This window comes from Protobothrops mucrosquamatus, unplaced genomic scaffold, assembly GCF_001527695.2.
Source record: "Protobothrops mucrosquamatus isolate PMUCROS unplaced genomic scaffold, P.Mucros_1.0 scaffold261, whole genome shotgun sequence".
In the NCBI taxonomy this organism is placed as follows: domain Eukaryota; kingdom Metazoa; phylum Chordata; class Lepidosauria; order Squamata; family Viperidae; genus Protobothrops; species Protobothrops mucrosquamatus.
In genome coordinates, this window is record NW_015386608.1 from 43,839 (window position 1) to 69,887 (window position 26,049).

Here is a 26,049-nt window from a genome sequence, read left to right on the forward strand (position 1 = left end):
ATGTCTTCTTACCATAATTGGCTTTGCTTAATATTCACATTCATATGAAGCAATAAACTAGGCTTGTGGTGTATTCTGCTTTGGCTTGAATGAGCTATATGCGGGTGCATTCAATTTGACCTATCATTTGAACTAAAAATCTTGGTTTATTTTCTTCTACAGCTGAAGTCCATGATCTGGTCTTGTATTTTGAATTCTAGCTTGTTTGGAATCTTGGTTAGGACAGCATTGATCAATCTGCGGATTATTTAACTAAATGCAGTAGTAGGAATAGTCAAATAAAAGCAGACAGACTAAATTCATTAGCGTATGTCTATTCATTGTAGAAGGGTCACCAGAATGCCACTTTCTTATTCTGTATAATTATGACTCTTCTCTAAGAATAAGCAAAGACTTTTTATATAAATTCCTTCATAAACCAATGAGATCATGCCATGATCATTATCTTTTCTAGACAAGTTAACAAAGGAAGGCATTGTTTAATATGTATTAATTTCTAATATCACTTTGGCTAATACAAATTCACAATAGACCTGCTCCATAGAATCCTTTGCATAATCTAGCAATTTCTCTTTAAGCAAATATTCTAGCTGTTGATGCAAAATATTTTTTCTTGTTTTCTCTTAAAAGCATTAATAATAACATGATCTCACATATTAGGCTTTATAACTGTCCTATACAGTATGTAGCACTTAGCACTTAGACTTATATACTGCTTCACAGTGCTTTACAGCCCTCTAAGCCAGAGGTCTCCAATCTTTCCGGGTGTGCATGCGCATGCGCGCACGGGGCCACGCACACTGGCATGGCACTAGTAGCCCCTTTTGCGCATGCAGTATGTGCTGGCACCATGCACATGTGTGAATGGTCACGCACCCCCATGGTGGCTAACAGCCCATTCACGCATGCACAAATGGGCTGTGCAAACCACCCGGGCTAGTGGTACATGTGCAAACGGGCTGCGGACACCCACCCCGCGCTAACATTCTGTTTGTGCCTGCGTGCATGCGCAAACGGCCATGAACGCTAGTGCGAGAGGGGAAATGCACGTCCACACGTACGTACACCGGCCAACCATTTCCACTGGCCAAGAGCCCACGGTCCTGTACCGGGCCGCAGACCATAGCTTGGGGACCCCTTCTCTAAGCGGTTTACAGAGTCTGCATATTGCCCCCAAGAATCTGGTCCTCATTATACTGACCTCAGAAGGATGGAAGGCCGAGTCAACCTTGAGCCACTCAGAATCGAACTCCTGGCAATGAACTGAATTAGCCTGCAATACTGCATTTCAACCACTGTGCCACCATGGCTGTAGAGTGGGTGAATCATGATTAATTTCAAAAAATTAAGTTTAATTATCTGATACAACTGAAGAAGCTATCCTCTTATAACAAAGAAGAATTAAAATACCATCTTCCTTGAACTGGCTTAAACTTTTTAAATTGAAGGGTTACCGTGATCAGATATAAGAAGAGAATGAGTAGAAAAACCTAAAACATGTTCCAGTAATGAAGAGGAAATGAAAAATAATTTAGTCTAGGACACATCCTGTGGATAAGAAATAAATGTATAGCTCCTTTCCCAAGGGCGAAATAAAACATATAATTTATACAATATGATATGGACTGTTAATGAAGCAGAATTATCAAACATTAAGATAAATAATATTTTATTTGCATAATATCTTGCTTTGTTACTATTAATACACGGAGCAACTGCTCAGGCCACTTGTGGACAACTTATCATCTTCCTGATAATATACAGCTGTCCCTCAGCCGTAGCTAGAATGATTGTAGGAATTGCTGTCCGTTCACTTTTGAAAGGCCACATATTGCTTATTCTTTCACTGGAATAATTTGGCTGGTGCCTTTGTTCTTAGAGTCTGTATCATTTCTGGACTATAATATTGCCTGTGTGAATCTGTGTCCCTTATAGTAAAATCTCTGAAAACGTAACCTATCTCTTACATTACATTTCTTCTTGATTCTGGCAGTATGGTGAGGTTCTTAATTTGCTGATCTCTAACAAGAAGGCTGGAAGTGCAGTTGTGGAATTTGCTACAGTGAAAGCTGCTGTAAGTTATTTTTGTTTGTATTTTAACTTAGAAATATGGTGCACCACAATGGATACACTAATGCAAGACAATTCTGCAGGCAATAATTGAAGAAGGTAGCATTATAAAGTACAGATAGTTCTTGTTTAACAACCATTCATTCAGCAAACATTCAAAGTTATAACGGCACTGAATGAGACGTATGCCTAGTCCTCAAAGTTGCAGTTGTCGTAGTGTCTCCATGGTCATGTGATTGTGATTTGGATGCATGGTGACTAACCTCCAATTACGACAACTGCAGCATCCCATAATCACATGATCACCATTGGTGACCTTCACAAGCAAAATCAACAGGAAAGCCAGCAGGAAGTCACCAGTAGTGATCATGTGACATCACACCTAATGATGGTGTGGGATATACTTAACAATGGCAACTGGAAGTACTGTCATAAGTCAATGCAGTCACATAACATCGCATTTTGCAACCATATTGCTTAGTGATGCTTGAATACATGATTGAGAGAGAGATGCTACAAAGGTTGTAAATACAGGCATTAGTTGCAAAGTTTAATCAGTGTTGTAACTGCAAATGGTCACTGTCTGAGGTAGTTGCTAAATGAGGACTACAGATATAGGACTGGTCTTTAGTGAAGTTACTGCGTGTAAAATAACAACATGCTTACAATAGTTGAGAAACTACCCTAAAGTATCTCTGTGGGTAAATGTTGTTACTGTTCTTTTTTATCTGTTTGTAAAATGCCCTCCTATTTGATATAGGTATGTATTGATCTTTATTGATAGATATTGAGGTATATTGAAAGAATTACAATATATTGTAGAACAGAGGGCCCAGCCTTTTGGTCACCAGGGACTGGTTTCATGGAGAGAGGTTTTTCCACGGACCGGAGGGTACGTGGTTTTGTGTGCTGCCTGCATCCCACAGATGGGGCTTTGCTTGTTTGTGTGGACCGGTTGCTGGTATGCTGCAGCCCGATACTGGTCCACAGACCAGGGGTTGGGGACCCCTGTTGTAGAATGATAACAACCAGCTGGATTATTGTCCTTCTACTGTCAGTTGATATCCTATATTGAGTGATAATGAATTAATTAGGCAACTTAGGAGAGAACGTGAAGCAAGCCTGGACTGAACGTCTCAATTCCTTTCCACACAGCCATTCAATTATTTGCCTGCAGCCATTCTTCTGTTTGCTCAAGTTAATTACCGAAACAGGGATCAATGAAATACAGATGATCACACAGTGTTGTTTGTTTTTATCTGTTAGGAGATGGCAGTGAAGAATGAAGTTGGCCTAACATACAATCCTTTAAAAATCACTTGGCTGGAGGGTCAACCACAGAGTAGCACAGTGTTTGCTGATGGCACTATTCACCCACATATATCTCAGGTAATTTTATTTTATATGCACTCAGTAAGCGTGTTGCTTATATTCTGATTTGGAAGACGTTCTTTAAGTCACAAGTTGTTGTTTACAGATTTATTCTAACTGAAAGAAATATAAATGTGTTTTTAGTTTGAAATTCACGTACACCCACTATGCTAGAATGAATGCAATTAGTGCTAATTAGGAATGTGGAATGAAATATCCACAGTGTTTACTTTGTTGGGGTTGGTTACTGAAGAAATAATATTAGCAGGTGAAGAAATAGGAGCCTTAGAAACAGATAAATATGATAGTTTTTCCTGGTAAGGAAGTTAGGATAAACAAGTAGCCCTTAAAGGTTCTTTATACTGAGAACTCATGTTTTGGACAGAGGTTGAGCAATCTATTTGATGCTGAGAGCTATTCATGTTATCAGATTCAGCGCTGCATGCATGTGCATGTGGATTGCAAATTCACCTCCCCCTCCCTTCCCAGCTTTCTCAAGTAGAATTGCTAGAAGGTCTTCTGTGGACCACATCTTTTACAACTGTGGAGCACAGTTACCTTGACCCTACACTCAGAATAAAAATTATGCCCCTAATTATTGGAAACACTCAATATTTTTAACGAACTCATTCATTTAATAATTTATTTTTTGCAAATATGCTATATGAAACATCTCAGATACAATCTCCCTGAAATGTAATTCCTCTTAAATATTGTAACTACACTTTCAAATCTCCAAATAGGCTACAACCGGGGTCCCCAACCAGGTTTCCCCCCCCCATTGGCCACCGGGCCGTGTGAGTGGCTGGCTGGTGCGTACACATGCGCACACATGCACAGTCCCACTCGCATGAGCGTCACGTCTGCAGCCCGACTCGCACGAGTGTCACCATGAGCGTCGTGGGCATTTGCGGCCTCACTCGTGCGCAGATTGATGTGAGCATTGTGGGCGTTTGCAGCCCCACTTATGTGAGTGTCACGGGTGTTCGCAGCCCCACTCGCATGAGCATTGTGGGCGTTCATGGCCCCCACTTGTGTGAGCGTCACCATGAGCATTGCAGGCATGTGCAGCCCCATGCGTGAGCGCTTGCGTTACTTTGAGCATCGTAGATGCTCGCAACCCTACTTGCACGAACGCTCACAGCCCCACTCACATGAGCAACAAGTGTGTGCGCGTGCGCACATGCATTTACTCCCCCACAAGACTATTCCTTCTTTCTCTCTTTCCACTTGCTCCAGGCTGCCAACCCCAAAAGATTGGGGAACTCTGGGCTACATAGACTAGTAGATCTTTAAAATAACATTTAAAAAGACAGTTCTCTTCTATGGTTTATAGCATGATAGTTTTTTTCTTTTGTTGATGGCAAAAACGTGTTTTTTGTGAAATATGAATATGTCTGCAAATTCAATGTTTTATTTATAAATGTTCATTTGTTTTGATTTTATATCTTCTATCTATTTGACACAACTAGAAAATAAACTGTTAAATAATTTACAGACAGAAAGCCAGATGGGTGGTGATGATAGGAAAACTAAGGAGAATGTAAAGGTGAATGTTATCTGTGTTATATGATTGTAAGCCGCCTAGAGCAGCCATCCAGCGAGATAGGCAGCAAATAAATTTAACAAGTAAATGAACAAAAATAAATATATTTCTATAGTAGTCTTCCCCCCAATTTGACCCTTCCTTGAGTACAACTCCCATCATTTCCAACAAGAATTGTACCTAGGTGAGCTGGGAATATGTTCTGTCCCCATTTCCCAACCGATGCGTTGTGGCTTCCGCTGAAATGTTAATAAACAAAATTAAGAGACTTTGGCCATAGTTCAGCCTTTTTCCTTTGCGCATGACACAAGTACATTTTTCTGGCAATACGTGGGTGAAAAAAATAGCTGTTGTGTACTTAATGAGCAGGTATATATTGCCAGCTTTTTAAAAGAAGCATTTACTGTGTGTGATAATTAATAAATAATCATCACTTATTATTCTGCTAGTAAGTAATTTGGTAATTTGGTCTTAATTCACAGTGTCTGGTCCTGAGAAACTGCTTTGCAGAGGTTTATTGAGGCCTGTGTAGCTCCACCTGGGACATATTTAGAGCTCTTTAGAGCGAATTGCCTTTCTAGTCCAATTCCACAGGGCTGTGTTTACTGCCATAGCTTCTCTTGGCCAGAATGCATTAGAGAAGAATGCTATGGCCAGCAATACTCAACAGGGTAGAATCCAGCAGAAACCCCAGGTTGTTTGGGTCATTTGTTAATAACTTAACAACAGCAGTTATTCACTTAACAGTTGTGGCAAGAAAGATCCTAAAATGGGGCAAAACTCAGCAACTACTTTGCTGATGGATGGAAATGTGGGGCTCAATTTTTTTTTTAAGCGTTCACAAGATTGGCAGAGCTATCACAAGCAGTCCCGATGTATATTATTGGTATTAAGTCCTGTCCCTAAGAGTGAAGGAGGATGAATTGACTACAATTAAAAGTTTTTGCTCATGTTTCGGTAATAGAACTCTGGTGTTGAACACAGGAAGTGCTCGACCTACGACCACAATCGAGCCCAAAATTTCCACCGATCAGCAAAGTAGTTGTGGAGTTTTGTCCCATTTTACAATCTTTCTTGCTACATACCTCTTAAGTGAAGCACTGCCGTTGTTAAGTTAGTAACATGGTTGTTCGGTGAATCTGGCTTCCCCCTTCACTTTGCCTGTCAGAAGATTGGAAAAGGCGATCACATGACCCCAGGACACTGCAACCATCATAAGTACATGCCAGTTGCCAAGCATCCAAATTTTGATCATGCGACCACAGGGATGCTGCAGTGGACATAAGTGTGAAAACTGGGTCATAAGTCACTTTTTTTCAGTGCCATTGTAACTTCCAGTGGCCACTAAAGAAATGCTTGTAAGTCGAGGACTATCTGCATTGCTTATTATGTCATTGAAGGTGTCAGCATTTAACTGAATTGGCCTGATCTCAGAAAAGCTAAGCAGATCAAATCTGGTTAAGATTTGGATGAGATTTTACCAAGAAGTCTCAGGATTACAGGTTAAAATGAGAAACTCAAAAAAACATTATGGAAGAACACGGTGACAGACCTGTTCTGCATGTCGCCAAAAAACATGGCTGTATCCATGGCGTCACCAGGAGTCAAGAATGATTCAGGAGAGACTTTAGCTATTGCTTCTTATGAAATCTTTTGTTTATTACTTAGGGTTTTTCCCCTTCTTTTTATTAACAGTGCAAAAGGCCATTTGAACATGTCTTTGCTAAAGGGTTAAAAAAGAACTAGAAGCTCTGATTCAGTATATAGCTTATTGCGGTGAGGTAGTTGTGCTAAATAAATAAAGTCCTTATTAGATTGCAGAGGTTGGGCTATTCTGTTCCAATATTATTAGATGATCCATTGCTAAATTATGTTTTTGACTGCACAGCAGCAATTTAATGCAATGTATTGCAGTTTAAATCAGGTCATGTACTTAGTGTTCAAATATCAGTCGATTTCCTGCTAAAAAATAGGAAATACGTGTATTTTATATAAGTATATTTTTAGATTCAAAGAGGATAAAAGAACAGTATTTTATCCTGAATCTTGCACCTGAACCAGTTGAGAATAATGGAAGACATAAGCATCTGTTCAGTGCTGAGTTAGTTTGGAAGAAGAACGTGGGTCACTTAAAACTGCAGCATGACCCTGCATTCAATTAAAACACCCTTTAATCAGATAGTATGGACTATATATACTAGCAGTTTCTGAAATCCCTAAATTACAGGCAGTCCTCAACTTACAACTGTCATTTAGTGATCGAAGTTACAATGGCACTGAAAAAAGAGACTTACTGTATGACCAGTTTTCACACTTATGAACATTGCAGGATCCCCATGGTCATGGGCACTTGGCAACTGGCATGTATTTATGACAGTTACACTGTTCTGGAGTCATGTGATCCCATTTGTAACATTCCCAGTCAATTCTGACAAGCAAAATCAATGGGAGAAGCCAGATTTGCTTAATAACTATGTGATCTGCTTAACAGCTGCAGTGACTCACTTAACAATTATGGCAAAAAATGGGGCAAAACTTGCTTAATAACTGCCTTGCTTAGCAAGAAAAATTTTGGGCGCAATTGTGGTCATAAGCCAACGACTATATTAGATTAACTGAAAAATGTCTTGGAAGATTCTATACCTATTGTTTATTTTTCCAGACAATTGAAGAGTATTATCTAGACAGAGATTAGTTTTGCAAGAATTTTGGAAGAAATAGCTAACATATTTTAATTAACCAGTAGTCTTGTGATCTGAAGAACTGCATAATGCTTCCTAGGCTCTTAAATGGAAATAATTGATCATATTTGTTGTTCTCCTCAGTTGATATGTAAAAAAAGATTTGAATTTATTTCATTAAGCCAAAAAATACAATGTATTCTAGAGATATTTATATATGTTATTTGGACCTCTTCTGTGGTTGTCCCATTTTCTTTAATTCTCACACTGTTGGTATTTTGATGTTGGGTAGAGAAATAAGCATTATACTTATACTTTATTTATTTGGCTAAGTGTAGTTAGACACACAGGGAAATTGTCTTCAGTACAGAAGAACCCAGTGTACTGGAGACAAATTCCTTGTGTGTCCAACCACACTTGGTTAAATATATTAAATATGTTAATATGTTTTACTGAAATCCTAGAATTTATTTATGAAGAACATTAGCTTTATTGAGCATGGAATGAACCTGTACTGAAAAAAATATGGCTACTTGGGTTTTTAAATTCCAAATTGAATACATTGCTCTTGCCATCAATGTGGCTATCAATAAGTGTAATGGAAAGACCAGTCAATATTATTCCTTGTGATTAAATTTTGAGTTGCTTTTATACAGGTAGTCCTCTGTCAATAACAGTAATTGGGACATGAATTTCTGTCACTAAGTGATGTTGTTTTAAAACATAATGTCATGTAATCGCATCCTTTAGTGACAGCTGTCTACCATGAGTGAATATTTGAAGGATCCCATGATATATACAGTAAATACACATATTTTTTCCTTTTGCGTTGTTTTGTTTCTTGTGTTTTGCTTTTTATATTTACACTGCTTTGTATATTGTGGTAGTTTTTCCTTCAGTTGGTTAAGTATATTATGGCAATAAAGAATAAAAACTAAAATAAAAAGAGAGAGCAACAGATGTCATCGATTTGTTTTGTAATAAACAGCATTTAGTCATGTTTATATTTGTGGAATAGGTAAACATCCCCTATGGATTTATTGTGATGACTCATGCCAGGCAATATGTTAAAGAGATCAGTAGCTAAAAATTATACCTGCCCCCCAAGTCCTGTCATTCCTCTTCTGGGCCTGCAAGTTACATTGGAATTGGAAATGAAGCAGTTCGTTCTATCTCATTGATTTTAGTGGGAGGAAAAAGTTTTACAATTACACTGTCCAAAGAAACCAGTAGGAAAGTACCTTCCCACAACTTCCTGTTCTAGATTTTGTGAGGTAGTTTCACTACAAATCTCTCCCATGCACCTCCCTTCTTCTTGTCACCCATGGGGTTGATTTATCCATTTGCTGGCAATTGTAGGCTTATATTGTATAAATGTTGTCATTCTCATGCATCTAGTTGGAAACATCTTGTGGTTTGAATCTGTTTGTTGGCAATCCTCTTGAAGTATATAATGCTACTGATTTGTGTGTGTGTGTGTGTGTTAGAAGAATGAGAAAATTACAAAGTCTGGCTATATTTGTTCTCAGCCTGAGGAAGTAAACATGAGCTCATTTTTGACACTGACTTACATCAGCCTGAAGTTGAAACAAAAATGAAAGCCCTTCGTATATTAAGAATTCCTGTCACAATTCAGCTTTATTTTTGGTGGTGCAGTCATAACCTTAAGTATGCAGCAGTAGGTGAGGTTCATAATTCAGTAGAAAATTAATAGCATTAGTCATGTTTGCAGCTGCCTAATACAGCTGCTTTAATCTGGCAAAAAAAAAAAACCTGCTGTGGGACTCTGATCCAGTTTGGATGAAATTCCTTGCTGCTCTCTTCCGAAACTACGGTTTCCTCATGCCAGCTTTATGCTTCTTTAATTGATGTTACTATAAACCACAATGATGTCTGCAAGTGATTGCTGGTAGTAGATACAGTACATGATATAGTAGGATAGACTCCCCCCCCCAAATTTAACATTTTTCAAATGTGTTTCATCACAGCACTGATCAAATTGGGTGGAACTTAGTAAAAGCTGCACCCCCAATACTTTTGAAGATGTCAGACTGTAAAAGGTAATACTAAGGCTTTCCCCATTTATCTGTTAGAAGATGAATACTTGTCACTGGAAATTAAAGAATGTGCAAAGTAAATAAAACAAATTGGTTTAATAAAGAGTAGCATATACATTCACATTTTATATTCATAGTATGATGTAAATGCAGTTATTAATTCCCCCAATCAATTCCCTCAAGTTGAAGGAAGAAATTAGAAAAATTCTGTACTGGCACAAAGGAAGATAAACTTCATATTCAGAGTTCCCATTTCACTATTGGTAGATGAGGACCTTTGCCCTCTGTATCCCATGAAAGCTTTATGTATAAAAGTTGGGCTCCAAGATATTTAAGATTATTTTATCCAACCATACCCATACATTCCATATGATACAGTGCGTCCTGCAAAAACCATCTTCCTCTTGCACATACACATATTGTCTAGAATTTCTGATTGATTACGTATAGCAAGTATATTGCCTCCTTATCAGTGAGATAGAAAACATAATTTACTTAATAGCGACCTCTAAGAGATTGCATAACCTTCTTATGGGAACAAATTTATTTTAAAAAGAACCAAAGATCCATGACTCAGAAGAGTCAGTCTGATTAATTTCTTGGTTTTAGTGAGAACTCCAGCTAATTTAATAGTAAATTCTGTTTTCTGAGTGTTTGTAAAACATCGTCCAGGAGTGAGGGCCCCAAATCTAGTGTGAAGGAAGAGAAAGGGTCTGAAGGATCAAAAGGAGGTTTACGGTTCCTGGAGAGAGTTTCAGAGTTCATGGTTTGGGCTCTGTAAAATAGATCAGGCTGTGTTTGAGTAGCCTTATGAAAATGGCAGGAAGTCCTTAAAAAGGAGATATCCGTAGAGGAAGATGCTCTGTGGTCTATTATATTGGGGCAGCTGGCAGTGTCCAAATATAAGCGAGGTGGTTTGGGAGGCGGCTGTGTTTTAGTGGTAAGATTTTGTTCACTTTGACATGACAAATAGTCTGGCTTTTCTTTGAAATTTCTTAGGAACCTCTTTTTGTCACACTGTTCATTGGAGTCTAATGTTTGACTGTTCTGGTTCAAGATAATAGCCTGGTTGCCCAATTTCTTGTTCCTCCTGAATGAGAGCCGCTTGAAGAAACCTGAAGACCTAATAGATCCTCTCCGCCATGTGTCCATGTTGAGACAACAGTTGAGACAACAGTAAAGTGATGTTTGCTAATTAATCAATAGTCTTTAGGTAAACGGTTGCTCCTGGAGTCAGTGAACTTCTTTCTTGTTTGCTAGAAGAAGAAAAGAGACATTAACAAGCAGGTTTGTGTATTCAAAGTTAGGACTTGCTTGCATTTTAAAGAAAAGAATGTGTAAGGCAGACATGTCAAACTCACGACGTCATGTGACGTCGCGCGACGTATCGGAGCTTTTTTGCCATTGCCGGCAATGGGGTGGGTGCGGCTCCAGTATGATGAAACCGGCCCGCGGGCCGGCAGTTTGACACCCCTGGTTGTAAGGAGTGCTGCAAAAGTAATTTTCACAATAATTCTCATTGCTAGAATTCTGCAACCCTCCAGGTAACTAGGATTTTGAGAAGAATACTGAATAAGTGTGGTTTCTGATACCAAAGCCCAAATGTAAGAAAATACTCTGCATCTTAGACAGAAATTTATCTCAGAATTAAACATTGTATTACTAGTATTTTAATTTGGTATGCATTTATATCTAAGCACAGTGCAAGACCTACAAGGTATGTACAGTTAATAAATTCCAGATTCTTTTATTTTTTCATACTCCTGAATGCTTATTCAAAGTCCAAATTCACAGAAGTACAATAGAGGAGCTTTCAAGTCAAGATGATGATGATGATGATGATGATGATTGTATGGCATTGTTACATTGGCCAGGAGACTACAATGCTAATGCAGAGTAGTAGTTTGACTGCCAGTTCACTAACTCTGTTGTGGTACACGCTCACACGCTTCCCAAGATGCGCCACAGGAGGGCAAGTTGGCTTCGCACCAGAAAGACAAGCGGCTCCTCCTGCAGGGTCATCCAGGGCACCCTTCCCTCCACCAGAGCCACCTCACAAATGGACATTGCAACCAAGAAGGTTCAAAGCCTGCAGGAATCTGATGGCCTGCGTGAAACACCTTCTGGCCTCCCCACTGAAGTAGTACCTATTTATCTACTTCCATAGAACATGCTTTCAAACTGCTAGGTGGGCAGAAGCTGAAGCAAGTGACAGGAGCTCACCCCGTAATGCAGTGCTACGACTTGAACCGCTGGAACAGAGACCATCTCCAGCATCATTAAAGCATTGAGCCACCGCGCCTCTAAGTCAAACTTGATTCCTTGTGATTTCTTGGATATATCTATGTAGTTTTCCTAGCAACAATACAAAAGTGATATGCTATTAATTTCTTCTGGGATATTTCCCTACTTTCCTGTTCAGCCCTATTCAACCTGATGGTCTCTCATCTAATATTAGCTAGGTTCAACTCTGCTTAATTGAGTAGCTGCTGCCATCTAGCTAGATATTTATAGTTAGTCCAGCCCTTACGAACTTTAGATAAACATCATAGGTTTAAATTCTACCTGCAGTGGGACAAAGTATGGCATTCTTTGGGAGGGAGCTTATTCCCCAGCATATACCCTATTGGTATAGATTCCTTGGCATTAGTTTGCATCATCTTTCTGTTTCATTAGATTATATCTCCCCTATTCTATATCCAAGCCTCCTCCTCTATTATTCCAGTTTCCACAGTCTCTTCCACAGCTTTCAGTAAATGTCTGCCTCTCTTTTGACTTCCTCATGCTCAATTCAGTTCTAATTTCCCCTTTTGTTGCTCCATAAACTTGCAATAGCTTTACTTGTTCTGCTCATGCATTTATTCCTGTTTCCTCTTTGGATCAAGAACTAATACCTAACCTGGGCTTGCTCCATTTGATCAACATATCAATAAGTTGTCTTTCCTATTTTCTACTTGTCAGTCTGTGATGTACCACTTCATTCACACTGACAAGCTGATGCCCATTGTATGTAGAGGCTAGACAGTGAAAGAAGATATGGAAGTCTCCATTGTTTCTTATTTGTGGCCTGCCATCCCTACATTAGCCCATTTTTACTATGGGAAGGTGTTCTGTATCGTGGCTTCCAAAATGTGCTGATAAATCAAAGCTGAGTGAAGGTATAAGTATTGGTAGAACGCTACACCTGGATCCCATAGTGAGCCGTCACAATAATGAAAAGTATTCAATTTCCTTCTGTGAAAAGTTCACTATGGGCCTCTGAGAGACAGGCATCTATTAGCAAAAATACCGGAAGGATTTATAAATTAAGTAATTATGGCTTTGAGCTTTAAACAAAATAAAATTTAGAATTAATACTTACAGTGAGATGGACCAATAGAGAAACAGCCAAGTGGGGAACACAGAAGGAAGCCCATCCAGTTCAGTGCACATTGCGGTTTCATTCCTTGGCAGTCGTTGAAAGATCATAGCATATTTTCAGATTTCTTTGTTTCAAGCACCTTTCCTTTAGCACCTACTTTTCACTTCTGGCTCAGCCACTCATATGTTCTGTGGGTGGTAATGCCTTTGTGTGTGTTCTACGCCAAGCCCTTGCTGACTCAGTTGCATTAGAAACTGGGATTTATACTATTACCTAATTGCCTGGGTTGCAGGAAATAGGTGTGTTATGAGTCTGAAGCATTAGCCTACGTTACTTTACCTCAAGAGAAAACTAGAGCTTCTGTGGAACCTTGGAACCGCAGATTTTTATTCTTCAGGAGTGTTACTGGAAGAAGGTACAAAATAAGGAAATAAAAGAGCACCCAGCAAATTTAATTCTGTTGGCCAAGCTCCAAGAGATTTATGTAATTCCACATATAGTTTCAAATAGAATGTCTCTTCCTCCCTTCCCCTCCCCTGTATTGAAATGAGGATGGTGCAATAAAACACAGAATTCCAGTACTAGTGACTTACATCAAATAACATGGCAAATGGTTAGGAAAAAAATTGATGGCCTGGGATATTTTAAATCGTCTTTGCCCGTGTTTTTGTCTAATGCTTTTGCTTCTCCATCGAACTTGGGTCTTATCTTTGTGGTATTAAAAAGTGACATTTTTGTAGATTCTATAACAATTTTTCAGCTGTTCCTCCAAGTATTTTCTTTACTCTGGTTACATGGCTGTTTTTAATATTACCCTTTTTGTAAGGAACTTATATTAGTTTATTTTCCTAAAAGTTATTCTTTCATCCTTTATTGTCAACATCAAATTAAAATAAGACTTGAAACAACATTGTTCGCCTATCAACAAGATAAATTCTAATTTATTCTTCTATTCCTGTAATCACTCTTGCCTTCATTAACTTATGCAAAGAAGTATTTTTCCAGACATCCTAATGTGAGTCAGTATGATATAGTGGTGGATATTTGGGTAGAGATACCCTGAAGTCTGTTTCAGTTCCTGCTTATCTGTGAAACTTGCTGTGCTACAGTCTAGGTAAAATCAGGAGTGTCTGCAGTGTAGTGTTGTGTATAAAGGTCTAATTTCCTTAGAATCAGGAGAAATTTCATGTTACTGCAGTATAATAGGAAGTACTAATGCAGTTTCGTAATAGCTATATGAGCAAAAGATTCAATACATTAAATTTAATAAATGAATATCAGATCGCTTTCATTTACCATAGGTAAAATGGCTACTGTAAATATTCATATAAAGAGAATTCCTTTATATGAATGTTATTTATACTCTATATATGAATTAGCTGCTTCTTTAGATAGCAAGAAAATGATGATAAATTGTACCAATATCTATCTATCAGTCTTAGAAATAATGTTCCTGCATTAAGATTTCCTAAATCATACTTAATATTCAATGAAACATTAAAATCAACATTCTGAAACCAATTCCCTTATTGAGAGGTGTAGAAGCCTACAAGTCTACTCAGACTTCTTCACTTTATAATTTCTATAGCAATACTTTCTTACAAGGCTACGTGAGTAAATTTGGAACTGATGTAATCCACTTTCTTCTCTGTATAGAGCTTTTCAACTAATCTGATTGGCCAGATAATTAACAAAACTACTTACAACACTATATAAGTATACTTTCGCTTATGTAGCATATATAGACGATGAGACAATAAAGAACACCTATCTTTAAAGATTTAGGTCAGCTTTTGTCTGCAAGGGAAGTCAGGTAGATGCCTCTGGACAATATGTGATAGCAATTTACTGCTGCATTTTGCATAGCGTTTGATATTGAGAAAATCACTGCTTGCAAAGTATCATTTAAATCATTATTAATATCTGTTATGTTAGGTTTCCTGCCTTAATCCTAAAAATACATGATTTAATGTGTCAATCCCATATCGTTTGCTAATGTGTGCCATCACAGAAGAAAACTAACCTAAATGTAAGATGTTTGCCAGCGTGAAATTTCTAAAATGCTAGCAGGGTTAAAGCAAAAACCAGTATATAGTCTCATAACATTTTACATACATGTATGAACTTTATAGCAAATTGGTTTGGATAGCCATGTTAGACCTCTCTTGGTGTTTTGTTTCCTTCTTTCAGCCTTTCCATTTGTTTCATGGCACTTTGTTTGTACCCCATCCCAGACCCAGTCCAAAAGGTAAACCAAAGTCATTTTTGTGGATTAGAGCCCCAACTTTTTTTTTTCATTTTTGCTTAATAAGGTTGTGCCTGGTACCCTAATTTTGTGAGTGAAATGCATTGGTGTAGGTTTGCCAAGAAACAGATTTCATCCCCTTGTATTATTTTTATAAATAATTTAGGATGGCATACATAATACACTTCCCTACTCCTATTTTTTCCAACCCTGTGAGGTGTGTGTGTGTGTGTGTGTGTGTGTGTGTGTGTGTGTGTGTGTGTGAGAGAGAGAGAGAGAGAGAGAGAGAGAGAGAGAGAGAGAGAGAGAGAGAGAGAACCCAAAGTCACTCAGCCAGCTTGTATGCCTAAGGCAGAATTAGAACTCACGGTCCTCTGGTGTCTAGCCTGGTGCCTTAACCATTACACCAAACTGGCTCTATAACTACAGGGTGTCTCCAAAATCATCTCTGAAAGGAAACAGAATATAGCCTTGGCTCTCCCATCCCATCATTTCCAAATGTGCCAAAGTTTCTATGGGTAATTTTTCTTTCTCAACTTTAGCTTTGTGGACATTAGCTCTGGAAGTTGAATTCTGGGAGTTGAAGTCCACACGCCTTAAAAGCCACAAAAGTTGAGAAGCACTATTTTTAGACCATAGTTCAGTGGTGGCGAACCTATGGCACGGGTGCCAGAGGTGGCACTCGGAGCCCTCTCTGTGGGCACACGTGCCATTGCCCCAGCCTTGCCTCCCCCTGCGACCCCCTCACCAGCAGCCCCCTGGAGGAGAGTCTCCCCCAAGCGTGGCCCACGTGGAGCAGCGCAGCCCAGGACATGGCAGCCAGGCAGCGTAGACAAGACTCTGCCCTCATGCCCCATCATGCAGTTGATGCTGTGGGGCACGGGCAGAGGGCGTGGCCACCATGGTGCTGCTGGGCTGCCTGGGCGATCTGTGGCAGGCCCTGGAGGCGGTGAATGGCCCTGCGGGCAGATGGGGTGGGGGCGGGGCAGGGGATGGAGTGGGCCGGGACCAGTTTTGGGCACTCGGTCTCTAAAAGGTTCGCCATCACTGCCATAGTTTCACATTGTATTGGCCTCTCAGCTGGGTGTTTCTTTTCTACAGCTCCCTCAGAAATCCTCCAGAAACTTTTCAGGCTTGGAGGCATACATACAGGTTGGTCTTGACTTATGACGGCAATTGAGACTGGGATTTTCATTGCCAAGCATTGCAGTCATAAAATGCGACTGCATCATCGCTTAGTGACAGCAATCCCTGCAATCTCGGTTGCTGATTTTAAATGAATCTCACAGTTTAGGCAAGGCAACTTCTTGCCAGCTTCCCACAATCGAAATTAGTGGGGGACTCTGCAAGTTCCAAATCAGTAAGTGCTTTGCTGCTGGGTGGGGGAGGGAGCGAGGGGATGTGCAAGAGGCGCTGGTCAGGGAAAGTGGGTAACGTGCATGGGAGGATACACGAGTCAGGCTGGATACATGAGAAGCAATACATGGATCAGGGAGGGTGCAAGAGGTGCTGTGTAGGTGAGGGAGGACCAGGGATGGTGTGTGTGAGAGGAGCAGCACAGGTCAGGAGGCTCTTTCTGGGGAAGCTGGCAAGGAAGGTTGCAAATGGTGATCAGTTGATGCTTGGCAACCAGTCCTAAATGTGAACTGGTTGCCAAGCTCCCAGGACTGATTATAGCCCCCATTTGTTCAATGCTTAATTTCAAATGGTTGTTAAAAGAAATGTTGTAGATCAAAGACTACTGTATGTTCAAGAAATACGGCAATGCTTCAACAAACCATTGTTCTTTGGACCAGCTGTAAGCTTTTCTCAAAAAGAAATACACCTGATGAATAGAACCTTTAGAACATAATCTAGAATAATTTGTTCTAAGCTCCGTTTTAATATGTGGGATCTTAAAACTACTTAATTTTGAATAATTTGTATGACTATTAAGCATATTGGGATGTCAAACATAAAACATTTTTTCCTTTTGGCACTTTCCAGCCAGATGAATAATGCTATGTATACTGTGCGAAGTTTGTTTTGTTTGTAAAGAGTAATTTTAATATCTATAAAATCTTAAGATCAGCTGAAAATGCCAAGAATATTTCTTGCCGAGAGCCAAATAAATTGCCAATATGCAGTAATTAGTAGTAATGTAGCTGCGCTAAATGTAGACTCTGTATTTCTATAGACATTTGAAAGGTACTCTTGTATTGGGGTGGCGATGCTTTCCAGATCCAGAATAAAATAATTATGCATGAAAGACCTAATGGAGCTTCTGAAACTAACTGCAGTCACTTCTTTCCACAGGATTCAGTAGTTTCCGAGAGGGATTATGAAAGTCTTGTGATGATGCGCATGCGGCAAGCTTCTGAGAGGCAGAAGCTAATTGAAAAGATGAAACAGGAAGATGAAGAAGAGTCTTGTACATAGTAGAAGTGGAAATGGCATTACCATGCATTTTTGCTTATAATTCTTAAATCATTAAAAACTATTTGAAGGAAAAACTTCAAAACTACTGTAGATTTCTTGGAAGAATAACTGATCACCCAAATTAAGGGGTGATATATAAAGTGAAAATCTATTTCAAGTATTTTCGGTGTATGGCTTAAATTACTCTGACATCTGGAATTTATACAGCAGTGGCAAATCTGCCTTTTGGAAAAACCATATCCCTTCCTTCTTGATCACCCTGTTTCCCTACTCATTGAACCAATATGAGTTCTACAGCACACTTTCTATGATAGAAAATGTTTTCTGCTCATCACAACTCATGGCAAGTCTGACTTTAAAGGCTCATCGTGCTCTTCTCTCTAACGTTCTTTATCAATCAACGTATTTCTTAGATGTAACAAAATCTTTTGTTTAAAAGCGTTCTATTGTTACCTTATTTTTTATCTTTGTAATAAATCTGTGAGATTTGTTTGGTTGAAAGCTGGTTACCAGCTCAATTTCATAACTAAATTGTGATCTTGCCCATTTTCTCAATTCTTATCTAGGACTCTAAATATTACTGGTGGTCATTCATGGCCACCTACATCACAAGGAAATTGAACCACCTATCAGTATTGACAGTGCAATCTAAACTAAAATAAATTCAAATTACAAAGAGGGTTAATTATCTGGCAATTCCAGTTCAGCAATAAAACAATGTGAAACTAACGTAGCTCTTTGAATAAGAGAGAGATGGTGCACTAGTCCCATTACCTGCCAATATATGTTGTATATTTTATATTAGTGTACCCTTCGGGATACTCATTATTTCAGACTTTTGCTCAAGATTGTCAATTGGTATATTACAGGCTTTGGCAGCCTTTTAAAACTGTCTGGTAACAAACAGTTTGAGATACAATATTAGGTTGATTTTACTATTTTTTATTATTATTTTATCAGCTACTTAGGAATGTTTTCAGCAGACATAGTGTAAATAATCTCAACAATGAAAAGGCAAGTTGGTACAATTAAAAACTATATGGAATTATTTAAAGAATCTTTTCTGTACTATTTCAAGATATACCATGTAGAGATAATAGAAAAGCCACATATCACAATCTCAAGATTCTAGTCACACTCTTGAATGGGGACACTGTAGTATACTTTAAGTACATTATGTAATTTTATAGAGGTAAATTTGTATGGTAACAGTATCCCTATCAATATTAACAGACATTTTCTGCATGATCATATATCTCTGCTATGTCACACTGGATCTAACCTGAGACTGTTACTAATATAGTGGATTTAATGCCAAGTTGTCATCGTTCAATAAAGTGGCGATAACAGTTAATACTGCCAGTTTCAGATTGGTACCTGAAATAATACTTAATAAGGATTCATCTCTTCAGGAAATTCCAGTCCCAAAGCTGTGAAGCTTCTTAGAATGATGCTTCTTAGAATGATGTAATGGTGCTTACGATTTTAAAGCCAGGTTTTGATAAAAGTCTCACTTCAAAATGCCTGAAGACGAGCAATGCGATCTCAGGCTTATGCTGGGTGGTTTACAGCAATATTTTAAAAATGAAGCATTTCTTTGTGAAGACACCACACCAGTGTCTGCCCCACTCCTGTCATGCTGATCACTCGATAACCACACTTCTCCAGCTTGTCCAAGACGATCCGTGGAGCATCATTCACATAATATTCCCAGCTGTTGTAAACAAGACAAAAAATATGAAAATGATTTTTTTAAAAACAATTTCAAATAATTTGTGTTTATATTGATGAGAACGTAAACTGAATAAAAGTTTAAGATTAATCTTTTAGGTCTTTGTTGCCCCACATTTCTGAAAGCTTCCAAGTTTTGGGACATAGCAATGGAGCCTAGGGACAGCTTTATTCACAAACCCTCATGAAGATATAACGCCCAGTTTTATATATTTGGTCCCAATAAACAAATCAGTCAACAACGGATTATTTATAATATTATTGTAAATGTTAGGGCATTGTTACAAATACAGCTCTACCCTAATCTGCTTTTGATATTTTACAGGGCTCTACTGGATTTGTTCTGTTTTCATCTATGAACTGACCCTTCTGGCTTGTATTTCTAAACTGCACAGTTTGCAGCCACAGAATTAGATCCCCCTGAGGCTTTGTTCTTTTTCCCTCTTCTTCTGGTTATTTATGTGAAAAAGGCAGTCACCACTGCAAAGCAAGAAGGGAAAGGAGAACAAGAAGTAGAGACGTGAATGGCAAGGGCGGGAGTAACAAATAGCATTGCGTCATTGGGGCACATACCCTGCACTTTTTCCATGTGCATCATGATGTTGCACCCAAATATGAAAAGGACAACGCTTATGGTATGACACTATTTTTGGCATTATCGACAAATGCACCCAAACGCAAATGAAAATCCTGGGCAGTGGGTAAAGGTGGAACTTGGGAGACAGAAGCCCAGGCTGGTCCAGCAGCAGCAGCAACAGAATTTCTCCTCAGGATGCAATGCTCCACTGCTGACCAGGATGGAGATCTGACAGAGACTGGAAACTCCGTCTCCTTGCGAACAGGGGATTAGTTCTGTCACCAAGTGTCCCATTCGCAAGGAGACGGAGCTTCCATCTTCGTCAGATCTCCATTCGGGGGAAAAGGTGTTCGGGCGTCTATGAGGCGCTTCGGAACTGAGTGAATTGCTTCATTCCAAAGCACTCCATAGGTGCCCAAACACTTGCCTCTGCCTCCGCGTGCGGACTTACCTGCTCTGCGCCAAGGGACTGGCAGACTGCGGCTGCTTCCAGACACCATCGCGCCCCCCCCACACCACTGCTCGTGTTGGCCACGCTCACCCCACCAGCTTATTTTTGGGGTAAGGCTTATATTAGGCCCACCCCAAAAAAATCAGGCTCGGGCTTATTATTAGGGTGGGTCTTATTTTCAGGGAAACACTGTATCCAGGGGTATATTCATGGCCCTTTGCCCTTCCACTGGCCTCCACAACCCTTCAAAGAGCAGATACCTTCAAAGAGATATTCATCTGACAATCTTCCAAATAGAAGAGTCATCTTTAAAGTAAGACCTATCACTATTTATACACCAGCTTCATACTTGGGCATGTAAAGGCTCTGAAATCACTAACAATGGAAAGTCAAAGGACGTAAACATCAACATGATGAAAAGCTTAGAATGGCTTCTAAAATAGCATGTTTTTGAACTACTTAAGTAAATATGATTGTGATCTCTTCACCAAATTTTATTTCCAATACTTGTGGAGAAAAGTTAATAGGGAAAGAAAACACTTATTATTTTTCATCTTCAATTCTAAAATATTGCTTTCAACTGATTTTACATTTTTTCTAGGTCTTCAGAAAAGTGCCCTGAAAACTAATCCAGTTTACGTACTACAGTAAGCCAGGCCTTGTTTCATTCATAGTTCATTCAATAAAGAACAACTGGCTGAGTTGAACTAATATATTAGTTAATATTTTATAAATCACAACGCCTGGGTTGAACATGATATCTTAAGCCAAAACAACTATATTGTAACTTAAGAAGATTTATATTTATGTTCATATTTATTTATGGTGCCTCAAAGGATAACATTTTGCACATCAAATTCTAAAGCTGCATAAACAGAGGGAAAACAGATGGCATAAAACTGGCAGGAGGCCAACATACTAGACTGGAAGACAGGCCCAATCTGGGGTAATGATGGGGGTTGAAGCAAGAAAAGAACTGAGTGGAAATGGCTTGGATGAAAATTTCTCTGACGCTATCATTAAAGTAAATAGGATTCTAGTATTGTTGTCATCATTTGGGCTTTAATTTAAATGATGAATGAAAAGCTCAAGAAATGTCTTAGATGCATCAGAATTATCCATCCATCCTGAAGAATGCACACAATTTTTCGGAGCAAAAGAATAAAGATGACAAAAAAAGTTAGGAATATATAGTTTGTTAATAAAAGATTTCCACCCAACTGGGCACCAGATTTGGGAAAGTTCTCTTGTGTTGTCAAAATTACTGATTAACAAACAGTGATATAAGCAAGAAGCAAAAAGAGGAATACTTACAAATGATTTCCCAACATGTTTCTTTTAATGGCCCCTAGATAGTCCATCAGGTTTGGATCTGAATGTTCATCACCAACCATTGTAGGTCCAACTTCCTGCAAAGAGAAGTGACCTTTTCTGTATCGAAAGCAACATTAGCATCATCCCATTATTTCATTATACCTCTCGTCTAGTTGCAAAATTTGAACACCAGATAATAAAGATCCTTGGCAGAAACCACAATTCAAGATGGTTTATGAAAATCTCTTAACACTGTACTTTTGTCCTCAGGTTGAGATTGGCCTATTACCACTCAGCTTTGCACACCTGCCCATAATAGTGTATCTAAATTTACTACAATGCATTTTATTTTTTCCCTTTTTATTGTGTGGTTGTAAGACATTATTTCATTGTATTATTTCAGCATAGTGACATGTATATAAAAGTATTTTTATTTATTTATTTATTTATCTAATGTGTTACATTACCAGCAGACTACAGTGTTAATACAAAGTAGTTGTTTGGCTGCTCATGACTGCTGGTTTGTTCAATTCATACTCGCACACTATCTAGAGTGCACCACAGGGGCGGACTAGCTCCACACTCAGAAAGGTTCAACAGCATTCTGCAGCAACATTTGGGGTTTCTCCCTCCACTGATGTCACCCTGTGTTTGGGAGTTGCATTGGGGTAGGTCTGGCATTGGCTGGATTCACACTACTACACAAAACGCCATTATTTTTCCACCAAAGTGGTACCTATTTATCTACCTGCATAGAGCATGTTTTCGAACTGTTAGGTTGGCGGAAGCTGAGGCCAGTGACAGGAGGTCACTCCACCACAGTGCTAGGACTCAAACCGCTGGAGCAGAGACCACCTCCAGCATCTTAACGCCACTGAGCTATCGTACCTTATATAAAATAATTAAAAATCACTGACATTCTATTACTTAAAGTATTGAAACTAGAGAAGAGAAAGAAATGAGATATTCTATTAAAATGAGTTACAATTTATGATATCAATATCACAAGCATTAAAATTATTGAGCTTTTTCATTCAAAATTCAGTATAACATTGAAAACCAATGCAACTCAAATCAACATAAAGGTTTCATCGTTGGTGTACACGCACACGCACACACATATACATACAGAGAGGACTTCCCCGAATATATAGGCATTGATTAAAAAAAAAATAGGTGAATGGAGCAGTTTTAATGCTACATTATTCAGACATTATTCAGAACGTGCCAGTAATTTCCAACACATTTGCCAAAGATCTCCACTAGCATCCAGTTTGATGGTATTTCTGATCTCAGGTATTAAGCACACCTTATATATTTTAGAATCAAGATGTCTGATCAGTTGACTTCACCTGGAGGAATTTATCTATTCATTAAAATCAGACCTGGGGCTCCTTCTGGTAGATAGATGGGTACATAAGTATTTATTTATTAAATGAAAGCATAGCACTGCATATGAGTTAATAACACTTTAAGATCACACTACCATTTGACAGCAAAGAGGCCAATTTATGGTAGCAATGTTGTTTTTCTCACTCTAAATGAGGATAAGGGTGGGAGCCAGTTGGGGAGGGGGGCGAAATCTTCCCATTCCACTCTTAACACCTACGTATTCCACAAGTGCCCTAAAATCGTACCCATAAAAATCAACAAGTTTGCTGTAAAATTTTCATGATACAATCTCAAATCCCTTTTCCACAGAATCATAGAAGCACTAAAGAAATGGTAGTTACGGACCTGTCCTTGAGGTTATGGCTTTTGCAGTGCCCCTGCAGTCACATGATCAAAATTCAGTCATTTGACAGCCCACCTTTTTTTTAGAGTTGTTTTAATTTCTGAACCACAAGACTTCACTATTAGGACACAAGGAATGGTTTTTCCTTTACATAAAACCAAAGTAAAACCATTGGCAAAAGGTTGGCAACAATACCCTATTCACTTTTACCTACTTAGAGCTATGTAGCTATTTGTGTGTAACACTCTACAATTAGAGTTATATAACATATTGTTATAGCTCCCCCTACAGGCTGAACATGAGACAGCATGAAATGTTTTCAATTGATCTTTTTGAACTAATCGATCTTGTTTTCAATTGATCTTTTTTTTCTGACTTTTATTCTTTTCAAACCAATATTCAGGATTGGCTGGCACAGATCCTTTTATAGCAGGGGAAGGACTTTTTGCAGTTGTGGGGGCATCATCTTCTTTTGAAATAAAATATAGCTGAGATTTGCAGTGGATGTAAATTAATTGCTCAACATTCAACCTACTGTCAAAAAAGGGAGAAGAGTGTCAGATGGAGAGGAGCAGGAAACTTAATGCATCTATTTCACTTTCTCCTTTCACTAGCAGCTAGTTTGTTGAAAATCCACAGAAATTCAGTTTGCTGCTCAATTTTTGTGCATACTTTTAAAAGTCAATGCAGGGTCGCTGAAGGGTGTCAACACATGATTTATGTCTGGGAATCCTGCTTGGGGAATTTGGGTCCACACATCTTAAATTTTCCAAGTCTGAAAAACAATTATCTATGTCATGCAGCCACTGGAGAAAAAGGACTTTGCTTGTTTAGCTTAGGAATTTTCTCCTAAGACTGGGATGATGAATCTCCACAGTCTCTGTATCCCTTTCCCCAAAGTAATATGTAAGTAGCCAGAAGAAGTAACTAACGGCCATCAATTTTCTGTATACCTGTAAAGTTAAAATTTCTGGACGTGTAGATTTTTCCATGTTTCACTGTACTGATCAGATAATCTATATAAGCAGGGCCAGTCACATCTGAAATGTACTTCTAAGTAAATTCCACTATGATGAGAGGTTCTCGGTTTACAGAAAAATGGATAGGTTCACACAATGGCAAATCTAACAAATGTATCGTCACACAATTGTGTCACAATGCGGTTAGATCCCTGATTCCATGAAATGGTCTGTGAGGCACAAAAGTGTATCCAAAAAGAAGAAAAAAAGCACTGTGTAAAATGCCCAGTGACTTTTGATCGTTTTTCCTTCAAGAGATTAACCAATCCAGAAATTGCAACTCTGACACCTTCCAAAGCAGTCTTCCCCAAACTCATGCCCAGAGGTGTTGGGATTATCACTTCCAGTAATCCCAGCCAACTCCATTTCTGGAAGTTGTGGTGTCTACACATCTGGAAGGCACCACGTTGGGAAAGGCACTGCTCTAGAAGCAGTTACAGGTGGATCCTGCCAACATAGAGGAGCATCATCAGAAATCTATTGCTATGGGTGGCATTCATGTATCTGCACAACCAAGCAAATGGCAACTGAGAAAAGAAAACAATACCCAACTGTAGAACTGCATGCAAATTACACAAAGTGACCTGAGATATTTTATCATCCCCAAAGTCTCTAGTACTAAACCAGGCATGAAGGGGGTTAGACCAAATTGTATCAACACATATCTACATACATATGACCAAGGAAAGAAGCCGGTGTTCATATATTTCCGCCAGACGAATATTTCCAGAAATCAGCTAATTCTTTCATTCTTACTTTTACCCAAATAAAGATATCGGCTCCCACCCCGTCTGGATATGTTTTCCCACACACACTGGCTTTCTTGATTTGGGAGGGGAGGGGGGGTAATCAGGAAAAGTTCAACATTCCCAAAATAACTGCATGCTTGATCTCTCGCGCTCTCTTCCGCAGCCTCCCACTTTGCAGCCCCAGTCCCGAATCGCTCACCATGCGGATCTGAGTGCTGATGAGAACGTACGGCATGATCCCTTAAGCGCCCACCAGGGTGTTGAAGGTGGCCGCAGCAGCTCCAGCGTCTTCTATTTTCCTAGTTCACTTCCACACGTGACATCCTGCCTAACCAGGTTAACGCCCTCCTCCGGAACAGCCAATCGAAGAGCGAGCCACCTAAGGGCGGGGCCGGCACGGAAGTGGTGGCCGTAAGGTAAGCTTTTCGGCTGTGCACAGCTAGGGCTGCTTTAGTTCGTGGGAATGCTGGACCGTGGCCAGAAAAGACTAAGCCAACGTGTACAGTAATCAAGCTTCTCTTTATAATATATTGGGTTTTCCTCTGTTTGTACAGCTGACTTAGCAGAACAAGGAACATTTCGATAGTCGGTCAGCAAATAAAAATTTATTGTCTGCATTTCTGCATGTTATTCATCTTTGAGTGAACAGCCACAGAATGCTTGTAAAGGGATGAGTGGGTATTGCTTGCATTTATATTCTTTTATAGCACCTTGTTATCATTCC

General features: G+C 39.1%; 3 protein-coding genes across 4 annotated transcripts in view; 1 reads left to right on the forward strand and 2 right to left on the reverse strand.

Annotated features, from left to right (window-relative positions):
- The window catches only part of DNAJC17 (DnaJ heat shock protein family (Hsp40) member C17), a 29,392-nt gene extending 11,483 nt beyond the window's left edge, over nt 1-17,909 (forward strand). Inside the window, exons 9-11 of the mRNA XM_015814531.1 lie at nt 1,994-2,074; nt 3,337-3,459; nt 17,627-17,909. Coding sequence (XP_015670017.1) covers nt 1,994-2,074; nt 3,337-3,459; nt 17,627-17,749 — 327 coding nt within the window. The 3' untranslated portion in view covers nt 17,750-17,909. The remainder of the gene's footprint in view (nt 1-1,993; nt 2,075-3,336; nt 3,460-17,626) is intronic.
- Nucleotides 9,809-13,296, reverse strand: CUNH15orf62 (chromosome unknown C15orf62 homolog). Of its 2 annotated transcripts, XM_015814533.1 has the most exons (3): nt 13,087-13,296; nt 11,949-12,080; nt 9,809-10,981 (listed from the first exon to the last, which is right to left on the reverse strand). In XM_015814533.1, exon 3 carries the CDS (start codon nt 10,875-10,877, stop codon nt 10,347-10,349), a length of 531 nt encoding a protein of 176 aa, XP_015670019.1. In that variant the 5' UTR covers nt 10,878-10,981; nt 11,949-12,080; nt 13,087-13,296; the 3' UTR covers nt 9,809-10,346. The 2 variants fall into 2 exon arrangements, with proteins under 2 accessions (XP_015670019.1, XP_015670018.1); XM_015814532.1 differs by lacking the exon at nt 11,949-12,080.
- A 150-nt stretch (nt 17,910-18,059) lies between the features above and the next one.
- On the reverse strand, nt 18,060-25,643 carry GCHFR (GTP cyclohydrolase I feedback regulator). Its single transcript, XM_015814535.1, has 3 exons — nt 25,525-25,643; nt 21,823-21,917; nt 18,060-19,463 (listed from the first exon to the last, which is right to left on the reverse strand). Exons 1-3 carry the CDS (start codon nt 25,558-25,560, stop codon nt 19,328-19,330), a joined length of 267 nt encoding a protein of 88 aa, XP_015670021.1. The 5' UTR covers nt 25,561-25,643; the 3' UTR covers nt 18,060-19,327.
- Nucleotides 25,644-26,049: the final 406 nt, after the last annotated feature.

What these genes read in the sequence shown, in the direction of transcription:
- GCHFR (XM_015814535.1), bottom strand. Translation starts at nt 25,560, where the DNA reads ATGCCGTACGTTCTCATCAGCACTCAGATCCGCATG. An exon ending in TCAGCACTCAGATCCGCATG is followed by an intron (nt 21,918 to 25,524) that starts GTGAGCGATTCG and finishes TTCTCTTTGCAG; the next exon opens with GAAGTTGGACCTACAATGGT. An exon ending in AACATGTTGGGAAATCATTT is followed by an intron (nt 19,464 to 21,822) that starts GTAAGTATTCCT and finishes TGTTTACAACAG; the next exon opens with CTGGGAATATTATGTGAATG.
- CUNH15orf62 (XM_015814532.1), bottom strand. Translation starts at nt 10,877, where the DNA reads ATGGACACATGGCGGAGAGGATCTATTAGGTCTTCAGGTTTCTTCAAG.